The sequence below is a fragment of the Pezoporus wallicus genome, unplaced genomic scaffold (assembly GCF_028554395.1).
Source record: "Pezoporus wallicus isolate ANWC-B61680 ecotype Strahan unplaced genomic scaffold, APGP_CSIRO_Pwel_v1 contig_3952, whole genome shotgun sequence".
Lineage (NCBI taxonomy): Eukaryota > Metazoa > Chordata > Aves > Psittaciformes > Psittacidae > Pezoporus > Pezoporus wallicus.
In genome coordinates, this window is record NW_026635034.1 from 13,886,607 (window position 1) to 13,909,057 (window position 22,451).

At 39.3% G+C, this 22,451-nt stretch overlaps 1 protein-coding gene across 1 annotated transcript in view; it reads left to right on the top strand.

The window, feature by feature from the left end:
• The window catches only part of TLN2 (talin 2), a 149,006-nt gene extending 133,414 nt beyond the window's left edge, over positions 1 to 15,592 (top strand). The window contains exons 54-59 of the mRNA XM_057399395.1: positions 467 to 591; positions 7,293 to 7,418; positions 9,429 to 9,491; positions 9,580 to 9,762; positions 11,394 to 11,519; positions 12,449 to 15,592. Coding sequence (XP_057255378.1) covers positions 467 to 591; positions 7,293 to 7,418; positions 9,429 to 9,491; positions 9,580 to 9,762; positions 11,394 to 11,519; positions 12,449 to 12,577 — 752 coding nt within the window. The 3' untranslated portion in view covers positions 12,578 to 15,592. The remainder of the gene's footprint in view (positions 1 to 466; positions 592 to 7,292; positions 7,419 to 9,428; positions 9,492 to 9,579; positions 9,763 to 11,393; positions 11,520 to 12,448) is intronic.
• Positions 15,593 to 22,451: the final 6,859 nt, after the last annotated feature.

The window sequence follows — 22,451 nt, forward strand, 5'->3', positions numbered from 1 at the left end:
CTGCAGTCAATAATAGCTTCATCTCTAGCCACTACCATAAAAAGAGACTCTGAAAAGTGTGCTGTGAATGGCTGTGTTGCCATGTAACATGTCATCTTTACCGTTCTGTCAGACTTCTCAATCTACCTTACCAAGTTAGAAAGCACGTTAGTAAGAGCTCTGATAAACACAAGTTGAGTGACAGCTAGTTTTGTTCCCAGGATATGGCAGTATCCCTTTTTGAAGCTGCTTTGCTTGCACAGTTCTTCAGTTACTTTCATAATAGAGTAATCCTAAGAAAGACTTTCACTCTGAGTTACATTTCACTCTCAGTGACATAAACATTACTGTGTTTATGCCATTATGGTACTAAAATCAGCTTTCTACGATGTGCCTCCTGTGTTTGACACTTGATTGCAAATCACCCTGTTTGAGTGACAGCTCACAGTGGCTCTGAAGTTATTGTCTTTGTCTGTATTAATTTCAGGGACAGAGTGGGTGGATCCAGAGGACCCAACAGTCATTGCAGAGACAGAGCTACTAGGGGCTGCAGCATCAATTGAAGCTGCAGCAAAGAAGTTGGAGCAGCTGAAACCAAGAGCCAAGCCAAAGGTGAGTGTCCATCCCCACTGTTCCTTTGAAAGCAGAAGATGTGTATAGCCCATATATTGGTATATGCTTTGATACTGTCTCCGATAATGGTATAAATAGTCAAACCTTGCTTTGCTGTCAGTGCCATGAGACATTGCACTGTATGGGACTCACCCTTGACGGAAGAGGGTAAACAGATGCTTTTCAGGGAGTGAGTCAAGCACCAGCCATGAGCAAGCAAAGTAAGAAAAGCCAAATGTTAAAAAATGCTTTTAAGAGTTACAGCATCACTGCTGTTAATTATTTACTTTTCAGTCACATTTGACTGATGTGAAAAGTCATTCACATTTGCTTTCCTTTAAGGGATGCTTTGTTCTCATCTTTAGTGTGTAGTATAGCAGGAGAGAGCAGTAGCAACACAGAAGGGGTTCAGGAGAATGCAAAGACCTTCAGGATTTTCTCAGATTAAAAACATGGCATTGTATGCCATGCTAAAAGAGCAGCTGCCTCAGTATCTAATGAGATATCTGGTATGACCATTTCTGTTTAATTTTCCTGAAGGAAAATAAATTGCAGTTCAGGTAGTGCTGCACATTGCAAGTTCATTTCAAATGTGTGTCTGAATATACTAGATAAAATTAAGCCAGCTATTTTCATGGTGGTATAGAGGTAGTACATGAAACTGCCACTGCTTCTGGTTGTATACATAGCTCACAAGACTGGATCACAGAGAATTGCTACTTCTTGCCTTGTGTGGAATAACAGGCAGCTTTTAGAAGAAACTACTGTGTTGTCTGGAATTGCATGTCTTTAAAATGAAAATCGTGCTTTAGCTGTATAACTGATTTCAGTCAAGGACTATATATCCATTTCCCTGTTTATGCTGCTTTGTAGGCACAAAACTGTTTTCTCAAAGCTAATGAGAAGTCTTTCTAAAAGCAGGGCCTCAAGAACTTTCAGTGGTAGATGATAGTTTTCTGTACAGGGTGGTATTTTGCCATTGATGAACATCGGATGAAATAGTTTTTGGTAGCTTTGCTCTTTGAGGACTTCCCAGCCACCTCAATCCTCCCACACTGCTTGGTGCTGGGAATAAATCAGCTCATAACAAAGAAATGCTCTTTGTCCTGCATTTTTTAACAAGTATATCTATCTTATTTATAAAGAAAAGTGGTCCTTTCTAATGAGATTCTGCAGAGCAGAGGACACAGGCTGAGTACAAGGAGAGGAAGAGTCCTCCATCACCTTTTCTGTACAATCACTACACAATAGTGTATATGTGTTGCCTGGTAACCATGGAGCGGTTTCCTTCCAACATCTAAGCTTCTTCAGGGTCATTGTAATTTCACAATGAATGTAGGTCTCACACCTGCTCCTCATTTAACATGGTGATTTGAGTGTCCAGTCTCTGTGATTTATTGCTCTGTTTATTTGCCTAAAATAAAACTAAACTGAATGTTTTTAGTAAATGAAACTAAAGTTCATATCCAGCCGTTTGTATAATTTTGGGTTTAAATAGCCTTTATACCCTTTCTTAGATGTTTAATCCCTTTCACAGTAAGGATTGTAATTCACATGAAAGGTACTAGGAAGATCACAGAAGGGCTCATATATCACCTTTTCTGCTGAAGACTTGTAGCTCATATCCTCCCAGAGTGGGATTTCCTGCTTCTGAACAGGCTCTGCCTTTGACAACATATCTAGTGTTGTAGTGTGAACGCCTAGACTAGGTAAGGGGGTTGATATAATTGATTTTTCTTATGCTTAGTCTATGAAATGCAGGAATAGGAGCTATCTTCTACAATGCAACAGACCAGTGCTGCAGCTAGTCGAGTGTTCTGCTTTGATTAACAGTAATCATCAAGTGGACTTGCAGAGAAGTCATTAGTTGGTAATTTTAGAATAATCTGCCTGCAGGAAATCCATCATCTTCATCATTATTAATTGGTTGCTGCTTCTCTGTTTTTGGGTAAGCTTCTGTTACTGGGGCAGGGAGTGAGAGTCATTTCATTCAGGTTTGAAATTTTCATCTTTATGTGTTCCAGTTTGTCTTATTACTTCTAAAGAAAAAATTCCCTAGTTGAAGGTGGGGGGGGTTCTCTCATTTGTTCTGCTGTCTGAATTTTTTTTATACTTTTGGGTTTTTTTTAATTCTTCTTTTCCTTGTTTTCTCTTCATATTTTTGCACCTACCATACCCCTTTGCTGTCTTAGACTGAGACTAATAGTATGAGATGTCTTCATTTTCCAGTACTGGGAATCATCTCAGAGAACATTCTCTAATAAGACACAGACCTGTTAACTGCTGCCCATATTTATTGTGTGATGCATACTCTGTTTGCTTTAAATTCTGTCCATATAGCTGCTGGTGAATGTGCTCCTAAAATGCTTAGTGTGCTAGTCCCCTGCCCCATTGATACCCTGTTAATATATGTCTGTCTTCTGAGCTTTTATCTTATAAGCACTTTGAGGACTTTCCTAAGTAGGTGGTGTTACTAATCCCCGTAACACAAAACCTGTTCAGTGCTCTTATGACAGTGTTCAAGGTGGGAAATGTTCTCTAAAGCAATGAGATCTTTATTGTTTATTAAGCAAGTTTTGATTGGTTTATTTCCTTTAAATACAATTCTATTTTTCCAGAGTATAGACTCCTTTTTTTCTGTTTTCCGTTTTGGAGGATCAGGTGTCTTGCAGTACAACCACATATTCCTCCTGTTACACAAATATGCCACTGGCTTTAAAATAACAACACCCCCACTCCCCAAATTAGTAATTTCAGAAGAAGAAAAACATTCTGTCTAGTAACAACTACATGCTTCACTACTATTAGGAAAAGAATGCTTTTAAGGAAAAAGGTGCGGTAGATGAGGTACAACAGCAGAGAGCATTGCTGTACCTACCCTAGTCTGTTGGTATGCTCTTCATGCCTCTGTGCAGGCTTATGCCTTCAAACACGAGTGTCTTTAATAGTCAATAAGAGTTCCCTGCTGTTAGCTTTCAGCAGCTTGTCCTTTTTTTTCCCCAAGATGAATCAAACCTGGATGCCTTTTTCTGCAGGACTCTGTGTGATATGTTTGATATATTAGGTTGTTATTTAATCCAACTATATATCAAACATATTCCTACAGTGTCCTGCCCTGTCTCCGGGGGTTTTAATATGGTAGAAGGCAATATGAAGGAGTACATTCACTCACAAGCAGGTTTAGAAGACTTTTTGCAGACTCCTAATCTAATCTGATTTAAAATATATCCACGAAGGGCTCCTTTATCAGTGGAATTGCTCTTGGAGGGCCTCTTAAGCTGTGTAGGGCCTTTTATGACAGTGAGCAGCAGCCATTCCAAGGACTGACTTTCTCTGAACTGGTTATTGTGTTTTCTGTGGCTCAGCACAGTAACTTACCCATACTGGTTTTCTCTTATGAAACAGAAGATGAGAGCTGCTTCAAAATGAAATGGTTTATCTTTTGTGATTTTTCTCTGTTATTTAGCAGTGAGATTTGGGGCTCATCTGTTCTCCTGTTAACCCTGGCTTGATTTATGCTACCCCTAATAGTGGAGATGCTGTAGAAAACTGGTTAAAATACAGTACAAAACCAACTCAAATTATATATTTTTTTAATGGTGCAGTCAACGTTTTCAGGCTATTTCATGCTGCAGACTATAGCATGATAGTTTTGTTTGTCTGTTCTGGTGACTTTATTTTCTGATCCATTTAAACTAGTACTTGGCCAATAACAGCTTGTTAGTTTAAGCTTGTGGGAAATGAGATGCTGATCTTCATAGGGGCTACTTGAAGAAAGAGAAACTTACCACTTGTCCTATCAATCTGGTTTTCTAAAGAAGCCCCAAGTACCCCCTCAAGTAACTAAAATCCTGCAAGGTGAAATTTTCTGCCGTGAGTCTCATTATTGTTCCTAACTCAGTTCATGAAGGCTGTGAGTCGATACGTATTGAGGGCACTATTGAGGAGTGCGATCTTCAAACAGCTCAGGAACACACTGTTTAGTAATGTGAGTGGGTAGAAGGATTACTTCTCTTGTAGGACATTTTGCTGTGTTCGGTCTTGGAGTGCAACATGTCCTGTTGCTGAGGAGTGCTTTTTGGAGAGTACAGACAGGTAAACATACCCACAGCACTGTCCAAGCCTCCTGCCATCTTCCCGATTTCACACATGAGGATTGAACCCTTAGATATGTTGTACTTGGTAATGCTGACAGGAAGACTGTAAGAAAGGACTAGAAAATAGGGATTTATTAGAAATGATGGAAACTCAAGGGAAGTTCCACAGCTAGTGTGCTGTGTAAGGCTGCTTCCAAAATAAATTATCCATGGAAGAGATCAACTGTCAATAGAACATACACACACAACCTGAAATTAAAGAAATTGTGAGATGGCAGGAAATGTGGAATTTGGAAGTCTGAGAAACTCGGGCTGTATTGTCTCTCTGCTCCCAGATTTTTATAACAGCATTCTCAGTAATGCAAGATCTGATTTCTCTGCATTCCCTTGGAAAGTAGTCATTTTTGCTTAGCGCTTGCGTGCAATACTTAATCTGCTCACTCTGCTGAACTGAGTTCCAACAACAACTTTCAGCTCTTTTTGGTGGCTGTTTTGTAACAAATGGGGCACATACCCATCTGTCTCATAGATCAGAGCATGGCCATGGGCACTTCATTAACTGGACAAAAGAACGACAGCTCCTTTACAATAAGGAAGCAGACACTGAAATTCTCAATCACTTAAGTGAATTTCTGACAATGCTGACCTAGAAAGAATAATACACATCATGTATTTTGGTGTGTTGGAAATAATTTATACTTAACTAATTAACTATAACAGGAGCCTTGGAATAAAATAGAAGTGTAGTAACAGTCTGTTGAAAGTAGAAGTGCCGTAATTGTCTGTTAAATGTACTATGGTCCAGTGGTGCTTTTGTTGATACTTCAGTTTATGTCTTTAGTCAACTTAAATCAAAGTCAAAACCACATCTATTTTAATAATGAAAAAAAATCTGTTTGTGACTATACTGAATTCCATTTAGTCACTTGGGTTTTGTGATGTTGTGATTGAAGTAGGGTTTTGTAAGTAAGACTTGATGCCTGTTGCATAAATTCAGGACCAATGTGACTACCACTTAGGTGTAATAATGGTTGTGATGTGACATTGCAAGCATTGCCAAAAATTCACGTGGAACGTGACTTGTGCACTTAAAGCAATTCCTTACACTCTTTTTGCAGAGGCATATGCTTCAATTGATGAGATTAGCCCAAGAGCAAGGCAAAACAAATGTTTTTCCTTGAATTAGGTGGGGTTTTCCAATTAAAGTCTTTAAAGTGCCAAACAACTTCACCTACACATCAGTGTTTATTTTCAGATCACTCAGTTTTTCTGGTGTCAGTGGATGCTACAGTTTCATCTCCTGGACTTTCAGTTATGTGGCAGTTAGGTGAAGTGTGGTAGGGCTGAACACTGCTCGGTGTTCCATTTTGTAACAATTTATAATTACTCATCCTTATCTTTTATTATTTTATAATTGACCACTATTTCATCAGAGTGCAGTAAGAGGAGAACTAAGACTCAAACTATGATGGATGCACTTAGACCTGCAAATAAAGTGTCCAGTGTTCTGGACACTTGGCCAGTGTTCTTAGTTAGTTATTTGACACAAGCATGCTGTGGTTGTGTAAGTTGGAATTAACCTGTATTTCAAAAGCCTCATGTCTCACAAGGTGGTCTGTTCTGGTATTGTATCCACTAGCCCTATTCATCATACTGCATTGGATTCTGGCAGACTTAGGATTTGATCACAAACAAATTACATTCTGTTGGTTTACTTTGTATAAAAACCAACCAGAATACACAGCCCAGGCCTGGTTCTGTTTAACAAAAAACATTTGTCTCTATTTGGTTAACTCTTTGAAGCTAGTGAGCATGCTTAAATGGATGGATGTTCTCAATATTTGCTTAGTGATTAGGAAGTCGAAGTTGTTTTATGGAACAACAGATTTGCGTTTTAAATAGTAAGAAACCTCATTAGGAACAGCTGATGTCTCTAGTTGCGTATGTTTGTTGAAAGACACATTTGGATGACTGAAGTGTTCCAGACAGACCTTTGGAACTTCCTATCTCCAAGATGACTAAACTCGACTGCTTCACAATGCCGCTTTCTGTGAAATGACTGCTCTTACTAAAAGCTGTTAACTCTATGGCTTGCTGGCATCTACTTTACATTTCTTAGTACAGGTGTATGAGACAATGTACATTTCTCACTGCTCTTTTTTATTGCTTGAAGTCTTGAACTATTTAGAAAATGCTCTACTTAGTTTAGCAATCCTGAAAGCCAATATGATAGCACTACAAAAACCATCTTGGTATGGAAAACCAAGAATTTCTTTTCAGACCTGGACTTTTCCGAATGTAGTTTTGAGTAGCCCTTGTGGAGGTCATGTGTTAGAAAGCTGAAAGTAATTCTCTAAGGACCTTGTGTGATACTCAGTTTCATGTGTGAGCAGCCACAGGGCAACCTAATATTTAAATTCACTTTTGTTGACTCTCAGCTTCAGTCCACAGGAAATTCCTTTGCACAAAATCATGTTGTAGGTCTTAGTGAATTTACTGGTGCATTTCAAAATCATCTTGCTTCACTTTGTGTTTGTCATCAATCTTGAAAATACAAGTGCTTTCAGGTGAATAATGTGTGACATTGTTTCTTCTTGGTTATAGCAAGCAGATGAGACTCTGGATTTTGAAGAACAGATCCTAGAAGCAGCTAAATCCATTGCAGCTGCTACCAGCGCCCTTGTGAAGTCAGCTTCAGCAGCCCAGAGAGAACTGGTGGCACAGGGAAAGGTGGGTAAACAGGACAAGCAGCAACAGTGGTGGGTGATGGAGAAAGCATCAAAATTGAATCTAGCCTCTTAACTCCCCTCTGTTAAAACACAAGGAAAAGACCTGGGAATGACTAATGAAAATGTCAGTGTTTTTATTGCTCATCACAATGCATGGCCCAGGCCTGGTTCCATTGAGGGAAAACACAATTATGTTTATTCAGACCTTGCAAGTGTCATGAAGTGTTTGGCTTTTTCAGCTCTTTCTGCTGTGGGGAGGTTTTGTGTATGTGGGTTTGTTTTTCTCATTTTCTGAAGCTCTGTCATTCGTGCTGGTAGTGTACCAGTGTACCCCACAAGACAGCCTGGGGATCCAAACCAAATGTCACTGTATACAGCACCATTCTGGACCAGAATAGAAAGGGTTTCACTAATTGTGTCCTCGGTGTTTGCTGTCTGATTCAGTGAGAATGCAGGACTGTGTGCAAGTGCAGTGCATTTAAGTGGATGTGCTTGTTATTGTTGTTGGGACCAATGGAAAGAGTGCTTGTAAGACATCGCCCTTTTGGTCTGGTCAGGATTGAGAGCTTTGTAATTCATTTCCTGTCCATCACAGTTTTTTTTCCCAGTTAATATACTTTGAAATTTAAAATCTGAATAGCAAGTATGTATGTTCCCTGTGAGAACAATTTGTTCAAGGATCATTGTTGTTATACAGTAATGGCTTCCAATTTCATCCATTTCTTTGTTCTGAGCAGACTGTATCGTGGATCCTGTCGCAAAAGTGCAGTGCTCTCAGCTTCAGGTAGAATTTCTGAAGAGCTTGTGCTGTTAGTTCCAGCAGGAGCACAGAGCATGTGTTTCAGAACAACAGTGATGTAACTGTGTGAAAAGACCCTCCGTAGGCTGTAGCTATGGAACTTACCAGTACTGCATAAAGTGAGATGTTAATGTGATAAAAATCTGACTCTGGAGACAGCCCAAAAAAGAGAATTCTTACTTACCTTCTTTGCTTAGATTATTGTGCAGTGTGTTTATGTGGTGAGACCTGTTCTTACTTAGTTTCATTATGACATACAGCTTGCTTTACTTTCCTCACCGCCACCACTGCAAAGTTATATAGAATAATAGAGAACATACCTGGTACCAGCCCTGAATCTCCTGCAGTTTTGGCTTCTTTGCTCCTACAGATACATTTCTATTTGTGTCTTTCAGATTGAGGCTAACAGCACTTGCATCCTGTTCCACCCAAGTTCAGATAGTTGCTAAAACTCCTGTAATCTTTCCAAGGAAAGCTTTATCTTGCCGTTCTAGTAGAAGCACACCTGTCAAATATAGTGCCCTATTAGCAGATCTGTTGCACCTACTTTACTGAATTTAGCCGATTTGCTTTATCCATCACTTTTCTGTAGTAACTTGCTGAAAGATCAGGAATTTTTAAAGCAAATGGCTTTTACTGATAGTTTCTTGCCTGCTTGAAGGATGTGAAATAATACTGTGGTCTTTAAAGGAAGAAATTAATCTTAGCCATGCCGAAAAATAGGCTGCTTTCCTCAAATGCCATTATTAGGTTCAATGGCGGTTAGGGGGCTTCCCTGTGTTTTCTGGTTTGCATGTTCCGATAGTACCAGAATCAGAAGAGGCTGATAAATGATGTAAGTCTGAATGATGTAAATCTGAATGTGTTGTGGAGACAGAAATAAAGTTTTTTAAAGATCAGGAGATTGGGATCTGCTGCTATTGTTGCTTAGGCCAACTTCTCAGCTGCAACAACCATTACTGTGGGGCTTCTATGCATGCTCCAAGGGGCATTTCAAGCAGCATAGCAAGCTGGCACTACATGAGCAGGCAGACATGTGGTGGAAGCACACTTTGACAACTAACTTTCAGCTGGATTTTCCACTCCTGTATGCGCTGGGCACAGTCACAGTGCAGGTTTTTCCTTTTTTCATAGATTACTGTTTGTCTATATCTGAAACAAAGCAATCATACTTTCTGTTTCATTGTGAGATATCTATGAACTATTTTTCAGGTTGGAGCAATCCCTGCAAACGCAGCTGATGATGGACAGTGGTCTCAGGGACTTATTTCTGCTGTGAGTAACTCTTGAGGAAAACTAGCACCATCCCTGAAGAAATAATATCCTGTGAGAATACACAGTGACTTTTTTTACTGTCTCCTAGGCCCGAATGGTGGCAGCTGCAACCAGCAATCTCTGTGAAGCAGCTAATGCATCAGTACAAGGCCATGCTAGTGAGGAGAAGCTCATCTCATCCGCCAAACAAGTGGCAGCTTCTACAGCCCAGTTGCTTGTGGCTTGCAAAGTGAAGGCTGATCATGACTCAGAAGCTATGAGGAGGCTGCAGGTACTTACGTTCTTTCTTACTGAAAACCCATAATAGTGCGGTGTGAATGCTGTTTTAGCACTGTGTGAACAAACCCCAGATTTTAGGAATAGTTTATTGAATTTTCAGCACTTTGTGCAGTTTTTCTTCCTTGTGGGATTCTTGCCCCTTGTGGGACACTTTCATTCATCAAGGATGATTGTGCATTTGTCATTATTCAGCTGTAGCTTCAGCTCACTTTACTGCTTGTTTTAGTCTTCACTTTTACAGGGCACTGAGAGGAGAGATGCAAATGTTGACTGGCCTGTGCCAAGCCCTGGTTTAGGTGCAGTATTGATAGATTTGTATTCATGGTAAGCCACAGCAATACATGAGCAGGGAATGTTTACTACGTGCATTTTTATAATAACTGAGTACAGCTGATTTCTCTGCAGTTATTCTGCTTTCAGTTAGTCTCCCAGTAAGCCTGCAAACAGTTAAGCACTCTTTACTGGGTTGCGCATGAGTATCCTCCTGACCTCTTCAAGATTATGCGTATGTGCAACAAAGTACTTGCCTTAGTGCCAGCCTGGGTTATGGTCAGCTTTCCTTTGTTTCTAGGCATCAAGAGACAGCAACTGTAGATAGAACATTTCTAAAATGGAGAATCAATGTCAAGCTAAAACAGGAGCAGAAGCTGCTGCAGTGTCTCAAGTCTGGTTTAACTTTTTTATGTGAAACTGGTTCCCTTTTACATTAAACATCCATTTCATGCTGAGCTTCTATGAAGTGTTTCTGAATTAACAGTGTGTTATGATGGGTAAAATAGAACATCTCCAGAAGTCTTGTTGAAGGGTGTTCATTTTAAAAATTTAACTTGGCCATTTTATCAAGCTTCCTGTTAGTGTCAAAGTGAATAATGAAGGGAAAAGCAGTTTGCACTTGGAAATTATGTCCTTTATCATAGCAAAACCAGTGAGATGATCTCTACTAACTACTTCTACTGGCGTATTTGCCAAAACTACTGAGGCTTTTCAGCTGGCTTTGCCCCCAGCACAAACACTTTCATATACCTTTAATCAATAGGTAGGTGTGGGAGTTTGTTAGTTTTCTCCTTCCTACCCTACAAACAACTGCAAGCTTTGAGAGAAGACATTTGAACCGCATTTTCCATGTATACTTCCTTGGAATGCACTAAGCCTATGCCAAAACTTAATGAAACAAATAGAAATGTTTCCATTCTCTTTGGATGAGCTCCAGACTGAGCAAAGCAAATTACAATTAATCTGTCTTTGGGTCATTTCAGGTGGGAAGAGAGATAAGTTGAAAGGGAGATGAAGCTGGAAAAATGGAACGGGACTGAGGGGAGGTGAGGGACAGAAGAATAAAATGCAGTGTTGTGCATAACAACTTGTGATTTCATCTCCGGTTTTATTGCAAACTGTAGGGAAAAAAAAAATCTTGTTTATATTTTTCCAGCTTCCAGCTGTTTAAATAAAGGAATTGTATTCCTCTCTGTACCATCCATTTTGCAAGGTGCATTCACTTTTCACTGAGAAAAACAAAGCACACCTTTCTTGTGTAGTCAGGCAGAGATCTTTTAGTTTTGATGCTAAGGTGAATCTATGTTACTTATGCATTTTTATGCTAAATTTGTTTTGTCTTTTTTGAAGGCTGCAGGAAATGCTGTCAAGCGAGCATCAGACAATCTGGTCAGGGCTGCCCAAAAAGCAGCATTTGGGAAAGCAGAGGATGACGACGTTGTGGTCAAAACGAAGTTTGTGGGTGGCATTGCCCAGGTTGGTACAGTAAAGCAAAGCAGAGGAAAACTATCATCGGAACATATCATAGTGTTAGATTGTCCATCTGCTGCATTGCAGGCTGGACAAATAGATATAGAAATCTTTAGTAAATTACTTGATACCTCACTGTTAAGTAACCATTGACATAACAGCTGCAAGACATCTAAAGCTTCTTCACTGAGCATTTACTGTAATAGCGGTTACTGGTGTCCAGTATCTTTTATTTTGTTCTGATGAAGTTAGTAGCTGTTTTCAAATTTCTCTTATGTACTTTAAATATTCACAAATCTTAGTGGAACGCTACTTTTGTATGTATATAATCAAACAAACAGAGAGATAAGAACTGGTGACAGTTCATTGCTGTGACCATAACAAATATGAGGAAATAATAGCAACATTTTAAAATAGCTTCCAAGGCTTTGAGGCTTTACCAGCTTGTGGATCCTGTTGTGAATGAGGAACACCACCTATTGTGGTTACTACTTACAAGATATTGAAATTTATTATTTCTGCATGTCTATAGTACTGTTGTTTTTCCTTTGGCTTTTTGAGAAGCAGGAAAATACTGCGGACACCTGCAGTAATGAGTGCTCAATTCTACTGTCATTCAAACATTATGTTAAGACATGGTGCAAACCCCACACCACCATGAGCACTGTAAAATCCATCATGGGTGTATGGTAAAACTATGCTCATAGATTCTTCTTTTTTAGTCCTCTTTAAGGCACAAGTGGGAATATGATGGTGTTCTTGATGGCCTACTCCTGGAAGCTGGAAAAATTTGATCTATTCCTGCTGAAGTCACCGAAATTTGGTGCTTCTCTGGAGAATGCTCAAGGCCTACCTGTGCCTGGTGTCACAGAGAAAGGAATCTTGTTTTATGGACACTAGTCCTTGCTGTCATAACTCATGCTTGTGTTTTCTAGATCATTGCAGCCCAAGAAGAAATGCTGAAGAAGGAAAGAGAGCTGGAAGAGGCAAGGAAAAAACTGGCTCAGATTCGCCAACAGCAATACAAATTCCTACCCACAGAGCTGAGAGAAGATGAGGGTTAAACCTGCTGAGATCTTCTTCCTTTTTTCTTTTTTTTTTTTTTTCCTTCTTTTTCTTCCTTTTTTCCATTTCTTTTGAAGAAATAAGCTAAAGGGGGACAGTACAGTGAGAACTGCTCTGACAACATTCTGGTATGCCAAGCACTTAGCTAAATAAACTGCGTGTCATAGCTTTGGATGAGCAGAGGGCAATAAACACTTGTTCTTTCTCATCTGGGCAGCTGAGGTGCATGATGATCAAATAATGGTACAGTGTTAGGTTCATCGTTCCTGATCCTTCCTTGACTTATATCTCAGGAGAGAATGTTTCACTTTTTACTAAAGATACTAAGTCAGTATTACTGTCACTTTCTTGATGCTTGAGGTATTTATCGTTCCTTGACTTGTTATAAAACATTCATCTTATTAACAGGAACACAGTCAAGAAGTATTTCATATGACAAATGTTACACGAGCTGGTGGTTCTCCCCCAACTACTCTTGTAAAAAGAAGACCAAGACAGAGAAGGATGTATGTCTGAGTGGAGAAACACGCATGAGTGTGGCTTTGAAGATGCCTGTCCTTTTTCAGTGTTATATAGCTGGTTCACCCCAAAACTGGAGGAATTGTCTCTGCACCTGTTTGCACTAGTGGTATTATTCCTTACCTGATACCAGCAAGTTTCTGCTTGTACAATATTTAGGTTTACAAAATGTGGCAATAGCCATTCTTTAAAGAGCTTGGAAAACAAAGAAATGGAAACCTTGTCACTGCCTCAATAATAGCAAGTTCATGAAAGAAAATGCTGTTTCAATTATATACCTCTAATGTGTGACTACTTTTACAGTATTATACACACATACACATGCTCTAACATTGGGCTGAATAGCTTGCATTTTGCTTTTTTTAATGGAAGTTATCTTGTTCGTACTGTGGGATTTCTGTTAGAATGTATGTCAGTGAAAAAAGGGAAATGCCCAGTACAACAACAATCACAACCCTTGTTATTTTAATGATTTCTTTTATACTTATCTTGCTTTGAAACCTGTGGGTATGGTAGGAGCAAAGAGAAAGTGATTTACAAGTAGACTTTTCCTGTAATATATTTTTTAATAATGTGGACTCTAGGGAGTTTGTTTCCATAGCTGGTATTGATGAAAATGTACTCACCAAGGAATTGCAGAGAAGGGATAGCAGCAGTCATCAGTCTTTTTCTTCAGCTGCAGAAAGGTACAGTATGCTCTCAATATCTCTGTTGTGATCTAAACAATAGCAATATGGGTAGAGTGAATACCACATCTTACCCTGTCAGAGAAAGAACACAAATTACAGCAACTTTAACCAGCAAAAGGTAAACTATTTAACTAACTACAGAAACACCATCTCTCCTAATGACGATTTCCAACATGCCTCCAACTTCACTCAAGCCCTCTTAAACAGTAATGTCAAGTCTATTTAGGTCAAAGGATGTTGCCACTCCAGTCCTTCTGAAGGCTGTGCTGTCATTTAGATACCTGCTAGGTCCATTCAGCTGAGCCTGTTATGTTACATGCATACCCAACTAGTTGTCATTGTTGCAGAAATACTTGTCTTGTAGACTCAAAAAATAACCCCTTAGTGGTAGGTTTACCAGTTTAGATAGTGCTAATTCCTCATTTAAGTTACATGCATGAGATATGATTACCAGGAATTTTGTCACACTAGTATTAAATATATAGCAAAAAAATTACTAGAGAACTGATAAATATTAAAGTGTACAAAGATTTTTATTGTTAGAGTCTCTTCTCTGGTACTGACATATTTCAGACTCAGTAGAGTTGCTGGAGGCTCCACAATCATGAGAGGAAAGAATTGGCAAATCCCAAATGGAATCACTGGCATTGACAGATGTGCTGTGGTGTGTAGGCTTGTGTGCATATGCAGACCCTTACTATCAAGAGACCTGCAGTTCTGAGTTCTGTCATTTTCCACTTCAGCACGATTAGTTTCATCTTCCTTACTCAGCTTGCTGTGAGCAGTGTCACAGAATCTTGATGTTAAGAATTCCTACACAAACAAAAAAAGGCTCCCTCTAAATTTTCAGGCTAAACAAGGCTAAATTGGTGTTTATTGCTCTAAGACCTAACTAAAGACAGCTCTAGTGATAGGGAGTTACTGCTGCTGTTGAGAGGCCTGGCTTCTTTGCAGCTTATGGCTCTTTTTATATTACCTGGATAGGCTCACACTCCCATGTCAGAAAGATCTGCCGTACAGATTTGTTACTGCTCCCCTTTTAACATATGTTTAACCTATTATTTGGTCTCATTAAAGCATGAAGAAAGATGATGCTGTCCTTAGCATCATGCCAGTATTTTATTATCGATATAATACTGTTGTAATATATTTTGATCGGGATGCTGTTTGTCAGCTTGAAAGAAGCCAAAAGCCTGGTCAAATGCAACTATGTATGGAAGTTGTATAGCTAGAAAACTTTATCAATATGTAGGAGGAAAGAGCATGCTCGGACTGTGTTCCAAATAAGCAGTTTGGGAAGTCCATTTTAGCACAGTTATTTTGAGATCTCTCTGTTTCTGATTTAATGCTCCCTCTTATTTGACAGAAAGCCACCGTTCTTTTCTCTCCTCAGCTGTGTGCTCCATAGAGGAACCACGGTCAGATGAGTAGCTGAGCTGAACAGCTGAAGTATTTTTTTACTCTGAATGTTGGGTCTTTGTTTGAGGAACATGAAGAGAATATAAGCTCATGTAAAGTCTTTCTATTTCAATTTTTTCTTGCTGTTATAATTTGCAGTATCGCTGAAGTCCACACATGAACGTCTGTGGAGTTTGGAACTAGTCCATGCGTTTATTTGGCATGGAGAATTGCAATAGGAAGCTACAAATTGGAGTACAGGAAGGAAGCTAAGTAATAAGAAGGACAGATGTTTACTTTGTTCTGTTAACTTGTGAAATGACAAACAAGCTCTGTTGTATCTCACCCTTCTTCATGTGGAATTCACTTTAAGGAATTGTATGCAAATTAAAAGCAAAATGCCTCAAAGCTGTTTGTGTACAAATAGTCCGGTGTTGTTTCCCCAACTGTGCAGAAATAATTTGAATATTTGATCATTTTTCTAAACTTCTCTATATCAGAAGTCTCAAAGTGAGAAAAGTTTTAAAACAAGAATTGAAATTCCTGTTTGGTCTGCCCCTTTCCCTTTGGTTTTCTGCATCGTCATTACTTAATTCCTAATGAAGGGATGAATAGATAATCTATAAACCTCCTAAATGTAGATATGTTTAGCTCACAAGCATGTTGTTGCTTTTGATCAGTCCAACCTGGTAAAAAGTTTTGTCCTTATGTGACTGCATCATGATTAAGAGAGAGTTATCGCTGTCATGATTCCTGAAACCTGCTTTTCCATATTCACAGTAGTATATATTAAACATGTTGGTTTTGTTGATATTAATGGAACAACGCATTTTTGTGGCCCAAAGTTTATGATATCAAATGCAGACGCTGTTTGGTCATGTGAGTCACAGGTCTTAGAAATCGCTGTGTCACCTGACCTTAGTAGCTGCAGTGCAGTTGGGTGGATGGGTTTGGAAGTAGACAGATGCACTGACTAGATCCAGCTCATGAGTCACTCTTCATTTAATGTGTGACCTCTGTCTTTGGGCACAGGGCATCATTCAGCAGAGAGCAAAGCAGAGATCTTTGAGTGACTGTTGCTGAAGTGCCTGCACCCCAAGAGGCAACATCCCTTGCTACTCCTTCATCACAGTGTCAAAATTATATACTCATGACAGTTTATATCTCATACCATGATTCGTTTTGCTTAAAGATTATTGTCTGTCATTTACTAAGCTCTAACTTTAATGTCTTCCCTTCCTGTTAAAGTTTTAACCCCAAGAATGGAGTTGCTGCCACACTGTCATGTGTAGTACTTATCTGGGCACAGAATAAATACATAATTTATTCTTGTCTTCACCAACAAAAAGCCCTTGAAAGAATTCTTTTCTCTTTCCCCCTGCTTGTAGGTATCTGTGGCTTGTGTTGCCATGGTCATGCAAAGAATCATTTTCGTCCTTAAGCAAAGCAAGACAGAAGTTGTATCTACCTGCAAGGCAGGGAGGAGGCAGGATTCCCAGGTGACAGAGGAGAGTGTTCTATTTAAAGCTCTGCAGTATAAAGTAGGAATGCCTACTCTGTGATATGTGTCAGTGAGCATTCAGTATTCTTAAAGTAAAGCACATTAATCACACATAGGTATATAAAAAAGTCAAACACCAGTTATTCAAGGGTGCTGGATGCTTGGTGGTGTTGGGTTTTTTTGGGGGGAAGGCTATGTTTGTTTTTATATTTGTTACGGTTTCCATTCATTCAACATTATACCATGTCAAGTATAACTCTCTGCGTGTATGTACAATTAGGCTGCTTCTCCATATGGAATCTATGCTGGAAATCTTGCCCTGGAGCAGTTGCACTGTAACTAATTTTGTGTTGCTGCCAGGTGGGTCTGTTCTGGCACAACTGCATTTGTGTCAAAGTGAGATCTTTTTGGTGTTCTGTGTGCTCATCAAGTGGCTCCGTCACCAGGTGTACATATCATGTCTCTGACTATATGATAGATTTCTTCTGTGTATTCTCCATGACAGGAACAAGATTGAAGAAGCTCCTATTTTAGGATTGGTTATCTGAATATTTAAATGGGGACTGTAGAGGCCCAAGGCATGTTTTAGGTTTAAATGCCTATTTAAATATCCATTAAAATCTTTTAAAATAGGTATTTTCAACTACTAGGGGAAAAGCATTTGGCAAGTTTGCTCTGGTCTTATTTTCAGTGCAGCACAATTTTAATTGTGTTGAAAACATTCTAGCCTTTGAGGCTCTAGGGAAGGTAATTCTTTATGCTTGCATGGTAATGCCTAAAGACTTGAAAGCTAAACCACAATGTTTGATATGCTTGGGTCCCATTTGTCCTTATCTTGCAGATTTCTTTGCTTTTCCCTTTCTCTTTTGTTCTGAGCATTTATTAGAGTTGGACTCTTTTCCTGAAGCATCTTTCAAGAACATTCACAGTTAACTTTTCTATACGTGCAAGTCACTCAGTTATGTCTAGTGTGGCAGAGGAAATACTAGTAAGTGGGGTTTATCCATGCGTATTTTGGGTAATGTAAAGCTTATGTCACAAACATCTTATTTCCCTCCTGGTTATTTTCTCAAAGTATATTTTTTATTTTAAAACTAGATAGTAGGGCCTGGTGACTTGTTAGCGTCCTAAAATGTTCACTGCAAGGGCTTATTTTAGGTGAGGAGGCTTTCTTTTGGCATGTTTACTCACAACTGGTATTGCCATAAAGTCAAAATCTCTGTTAAAATATACATAGAACATTAAGTTCAGAAGTTCAGAACTTCTGAAGATGAAAATTCACTCATGGTGCTGAATCAGATGTTAATTTAGCAGTCTCGGAAGCGTTTTGAAGCTGTGCATTAGGACAGTGAGAAAATGTTGCTGGCTATTTTCTTAATGCGGTTCTTGGTCTCCAAGTGTTGAATTTATTAATACTGGTTGGAATCTGCAATCCCACCCAGATCAATGTTCAGTACTTTCTAGGCTGTTTAGTATAATCCTTCTGGTTTAGAGGAAATGCCTGTACTATGCTCCATCTTCTCTGAATATGGTTCAGAATTGGTCATCTTTGTCGCCGTTTGTATTCCGTAAGGTGCAGTTGACCAAGTAAAAAGGTTAATACAGAGGCTTCTTCCACCATTACAGCTGATGATCTTTGCACTCAGAATGCATTGTGTATGCTAAGTTACTGATTACAATATTTACTTGAGCATAAGTCAACTGTTGACCTGATTAAGTCTTGGAAAGAGCGGTCAGATTTTGGGGCAGTGGTACATTAATATGTGCTTGTGCTGTCCTGTATATTATCCACTTTGACAATAAATACATTGCGTTTTATTAAGGATACTGCCAGATAATAGTTTTATCAGCCTTGCTTCTGAAACAGTGAAGGTATTTTTGCCCCAGTTCACCAAATGCTGTAGCACTTACCATATATAAAAGCAACAGAAGAAGTCCTTCACACTCTGTGTGCAATATAGTTACCTAAACTTGACCTAAATGGGATTAAGCACATGCTTAAAGCATTTCCCAAATTACAGTGTTTCAGGCAGTCAGAGGGACAATGCTGGGACAAAATGCTTTACTGCATGATACTAGTTAGAACTGCTGTCTCCATCATAACTATTCCAAGATCACCATAGTGGGTTTCAAGTATTAATAAGAATACTCTGCTCTTGGAGACCATTTCTTCTTTGTGGCTCATGAAGCACTACAAATGACTCACTACTATTTTACAGATGGCAAAATAACGTTGCAGAGCAAGTTGCATTGAATGTAGTAGCCAGTCAAGTTCCTGTGATCCAAGAGCTAGCTAGACCAGTAGCAGCCATATCCAGGAAAGGGTTAATATTTATATTCCCATCTAGTTACAGACTGCTCTACATGTTTTGGGTTTTTTTATGAATGTTTCTGTGCTCCGTCAGTTCCAGAGAAATCCAATGCATTCTTTATTGGTAACTGTATAGCAGAGGGACTTAAACAGTGATCTGTGATTAGTGCCAAGAACAACCATCCTTCACTGCCAATGCTTTAGACAAACATCCTGTCTTCCAGAGCTGAATTTAATTGGCAAGAATCTCTGCAGTGCCTTGGCTTGCTTTATGTTGTAACCACTTCAGGCTCCAGCCTCCAGTGCCCTCCCCATAAGGAGTAAACACAGCCTTTTTCTCTGCATTTTTCTACAAGGGAATTGACAACTTTAATACAAAGTCCTTGCAGGTTCTTTAAATCAGCTCCTGCTTTACCAAAGCTTCCTGCAAAATATGATGAAAATCCTGAGGCATTGGGGCATTTAGCATGACACTTTTAGCCACAAAACTAGTACTGAAGTTTACTCAGAGATAGATGCCTTTAGTCATCTGCAGCTACGTGAGACTTAGACATTAAGAACACCACACTAATGAGTCCAGTCTGTCTGCAATTACTTACTCTTTGCCTTCAGCTACACAAGCACGGTTATTTTGTCTCTTCCAAATAGTCATCTTTTGTTTTCATTTTTTAACCTTAATGAGTTAAGTTTTAAACTTAAATGAGTTAAAATGACTCTGTATTTCTAAAAAGCACAGTTTCTCAAGCTCTGGATTGAGGATTATGTTTTTTTCTGTGTAAATTGCCAAATGCATGGCAGAGCTGGTGTGAAAGCTCTCGTAGCTCAAGTGCATATTAAATGCTTATACTTGAGACAATTTTTCTGTCATTTACTGAGGGGAAAAGCATGCTGCTTTAGGAATGATTTAAAGATTGTTATTTCTTGTTATACGAATTTTAATGAGTTAAAGCAGTACCGACAGTGTGGGAATATTTGAGTTATGACCTAAGACAGAGGGAGGCATGTTAGGAAGGAAAATGGGTATGTTCTTCAAGCCTAGACTGAACTTTTGTCTCATGAAATCATTGGAGACTTCAGCTGGATGTTAATTTCTCTTCCCTTTTTAGTTATTGGTTTTGCCTGCATCTGGTTTTGCCTCCTTTCATCTGGTCATGGTTGGCTTTTTTTCCTTGAAAGTCAGTATGTTTCAGTATGTGTGGATTTAGTCACAAATAGTGTCTATCTGCAGAGAAGACAGGGGTCTTAACACTTACTACCAAAATCAGGAACAGGAGCTCCTGCAAATCAAGATCAAATCCTCCAGTGGTTATTTATCAGCTGTCACTGATGCAGGACACTCAGTCCTTAAATTCATGAAACTACAGTGCAGGAACTGAATTTGTCTCCTCATATGTATGGTCAATATATGTAAAAATCACATCATTTGAAATAGATTTGAAAATTAGTGAGTTGAAGCAACCCAGGCACTGTGGAAATATCTGTGTTATGACTTCCAACAGGTGTGTGTTGGGAAAAAAGATGTATTCTTCAAGCCTAGACTGAACTTTTGTTTCATGGCATCAGTTGTGATTTTAGCTAAATGTTTGTGTGCCAGCATAACTTAGAGCTTATTTCTTTTTGCCTCAGAAAAATGAAAGTGAGGGAGACCTTTAGTGTGAAGGCATTGATGTTCTTGCTGATCTGTTCTGATCTGGGACTTTGTGTTACTGAGATTTCACATACAAAACTGTAGGGGGAAAAATAAGAGGTCAAAAAGAAGACCACAGAATAACAGCTTCATTGGTCATTCTGTTATGCTTGGCTTTGCAGTCTTTTGGTGGTGATAAAGTGGCTATTTAGGGTAATTCTCAAGCCAAACCATGTTACTGCTGTGACATGCCTGTGATGCTTCCAGATCCTGCAGCCCAACAATTCAAGCCACAGAAAGAATTTCCTGGTTAGTTTCTTCACTGTTCAGGAGTCATCTTGGATCTCTTCCAAATTGTAGGAGTGGCTTTTATTACATGATGCAATCACTCGTATTTTGGTTTGTCCAAGACCTTATTATCTGAAAAGAAGCTAGATGCCAAAATTTCTCTTTAAGGTGTCCTGTACCTCTCCTAAAAACTGGAAAAAGTCTTTAATAACTGCTAGACTAAATGCTTTGTGAAGCAAAACAGGCTGCCAGTGCACCCCTCTTGGAAGACACCAGTCTATTCAGATGTTCTTCCGCAGATGTTCTTCCCCATTTTAAGGGTATCACCCACTAAAAAGAGAACCTTCAACCTATAGTCCTTTTCCAGAAGTATTCGCTAGCAGCAGAGTTCACCCTGTTTGGACCCCATGTCGATTCATAATGAGTAGCTTCATAATGTCCATTGACAAAGACAACAAGTATTCCTTTTTATTTTGTTGTTTGATGCCCTTCTTTCTCCCTGCTTAGTGTGATGGATGGTTCCCAATAAATTAGTTGCCTTTGAATGGAGGCAGAGCTGCTGGATGCAGCTTCTGGGACTGTAAGGCAGGCACAGGTTAGGAAGTGGCTTTGGGGTTTGCAGAGGTTTGTCTCTTAAGTGTGGTGGGCCACATGATTGCAGTGGAATTGAGATGCCAGCACAGCTTTGGATATGTGTGAATGTGCACTGGAAATGGGGCTGGCCAAACACAGCAGCACAGACAAGTTTAAATCCTATGCTGGAGAAAAAAAGATTCATTGTTAGAGAGAGCAGCAGGGCAAAATGTGAGATAAGAACTTTCCACCCTTTTATAGACACAATGAAAGATGCTCCTGATCTTTACCATGTTGCAAAAGGGTAACAGGATAAGGATTGGCAGGGGACGACAATGACTATACTTGGATTTTCCTGTAACAGGTACCTGGGCTACCTTCAAATTCCTAGTGAAACCTCAAAAATACATAAATTGAGACAGCAAGAAGACTATTTGAGGCTTATTTGCTTCCAAGCTGGGTTTATACTATCTGTAGTTGCTCCCTGCCAGTAAAAATGGCAGTGCTGAAAGGGTAAATCAGACCTGCAGTGACCCTCCTGATGGCAAATTACAGAATCATATTTAAAATTAGGTAAACTCAAATGTTGCTTTGGTCCCTTTTGATCTTATAGACAAGTAGGTGGTGGCTGTTAAGACATTCATGCATTTCTGAGAGTCCAGGCCACCTCCAGAGTTCAAACAGAAATACGTGCTCTAACTGGGGCACGTCGAAAGCCATGACTTCATTTCTTAGAACTTTAACAGCTGTACAGCTCAAAGACAAACAACTCATCCCTGGCTGGTCCCTGTAATAACACAGACATCCCGAAAATGACAGGCATTTTTTGTTCGCTGCTTGGGATCAAATTCCTCTGATTTTGTTTCCCTCTGGACTAAAAACAGATTATTTTTAGTGTTGCAGCCCAAGGAGAAATCTTGATTCCCACTGCAGCTTTGTTTCCACACATGTTACATGGTCCCCGGAA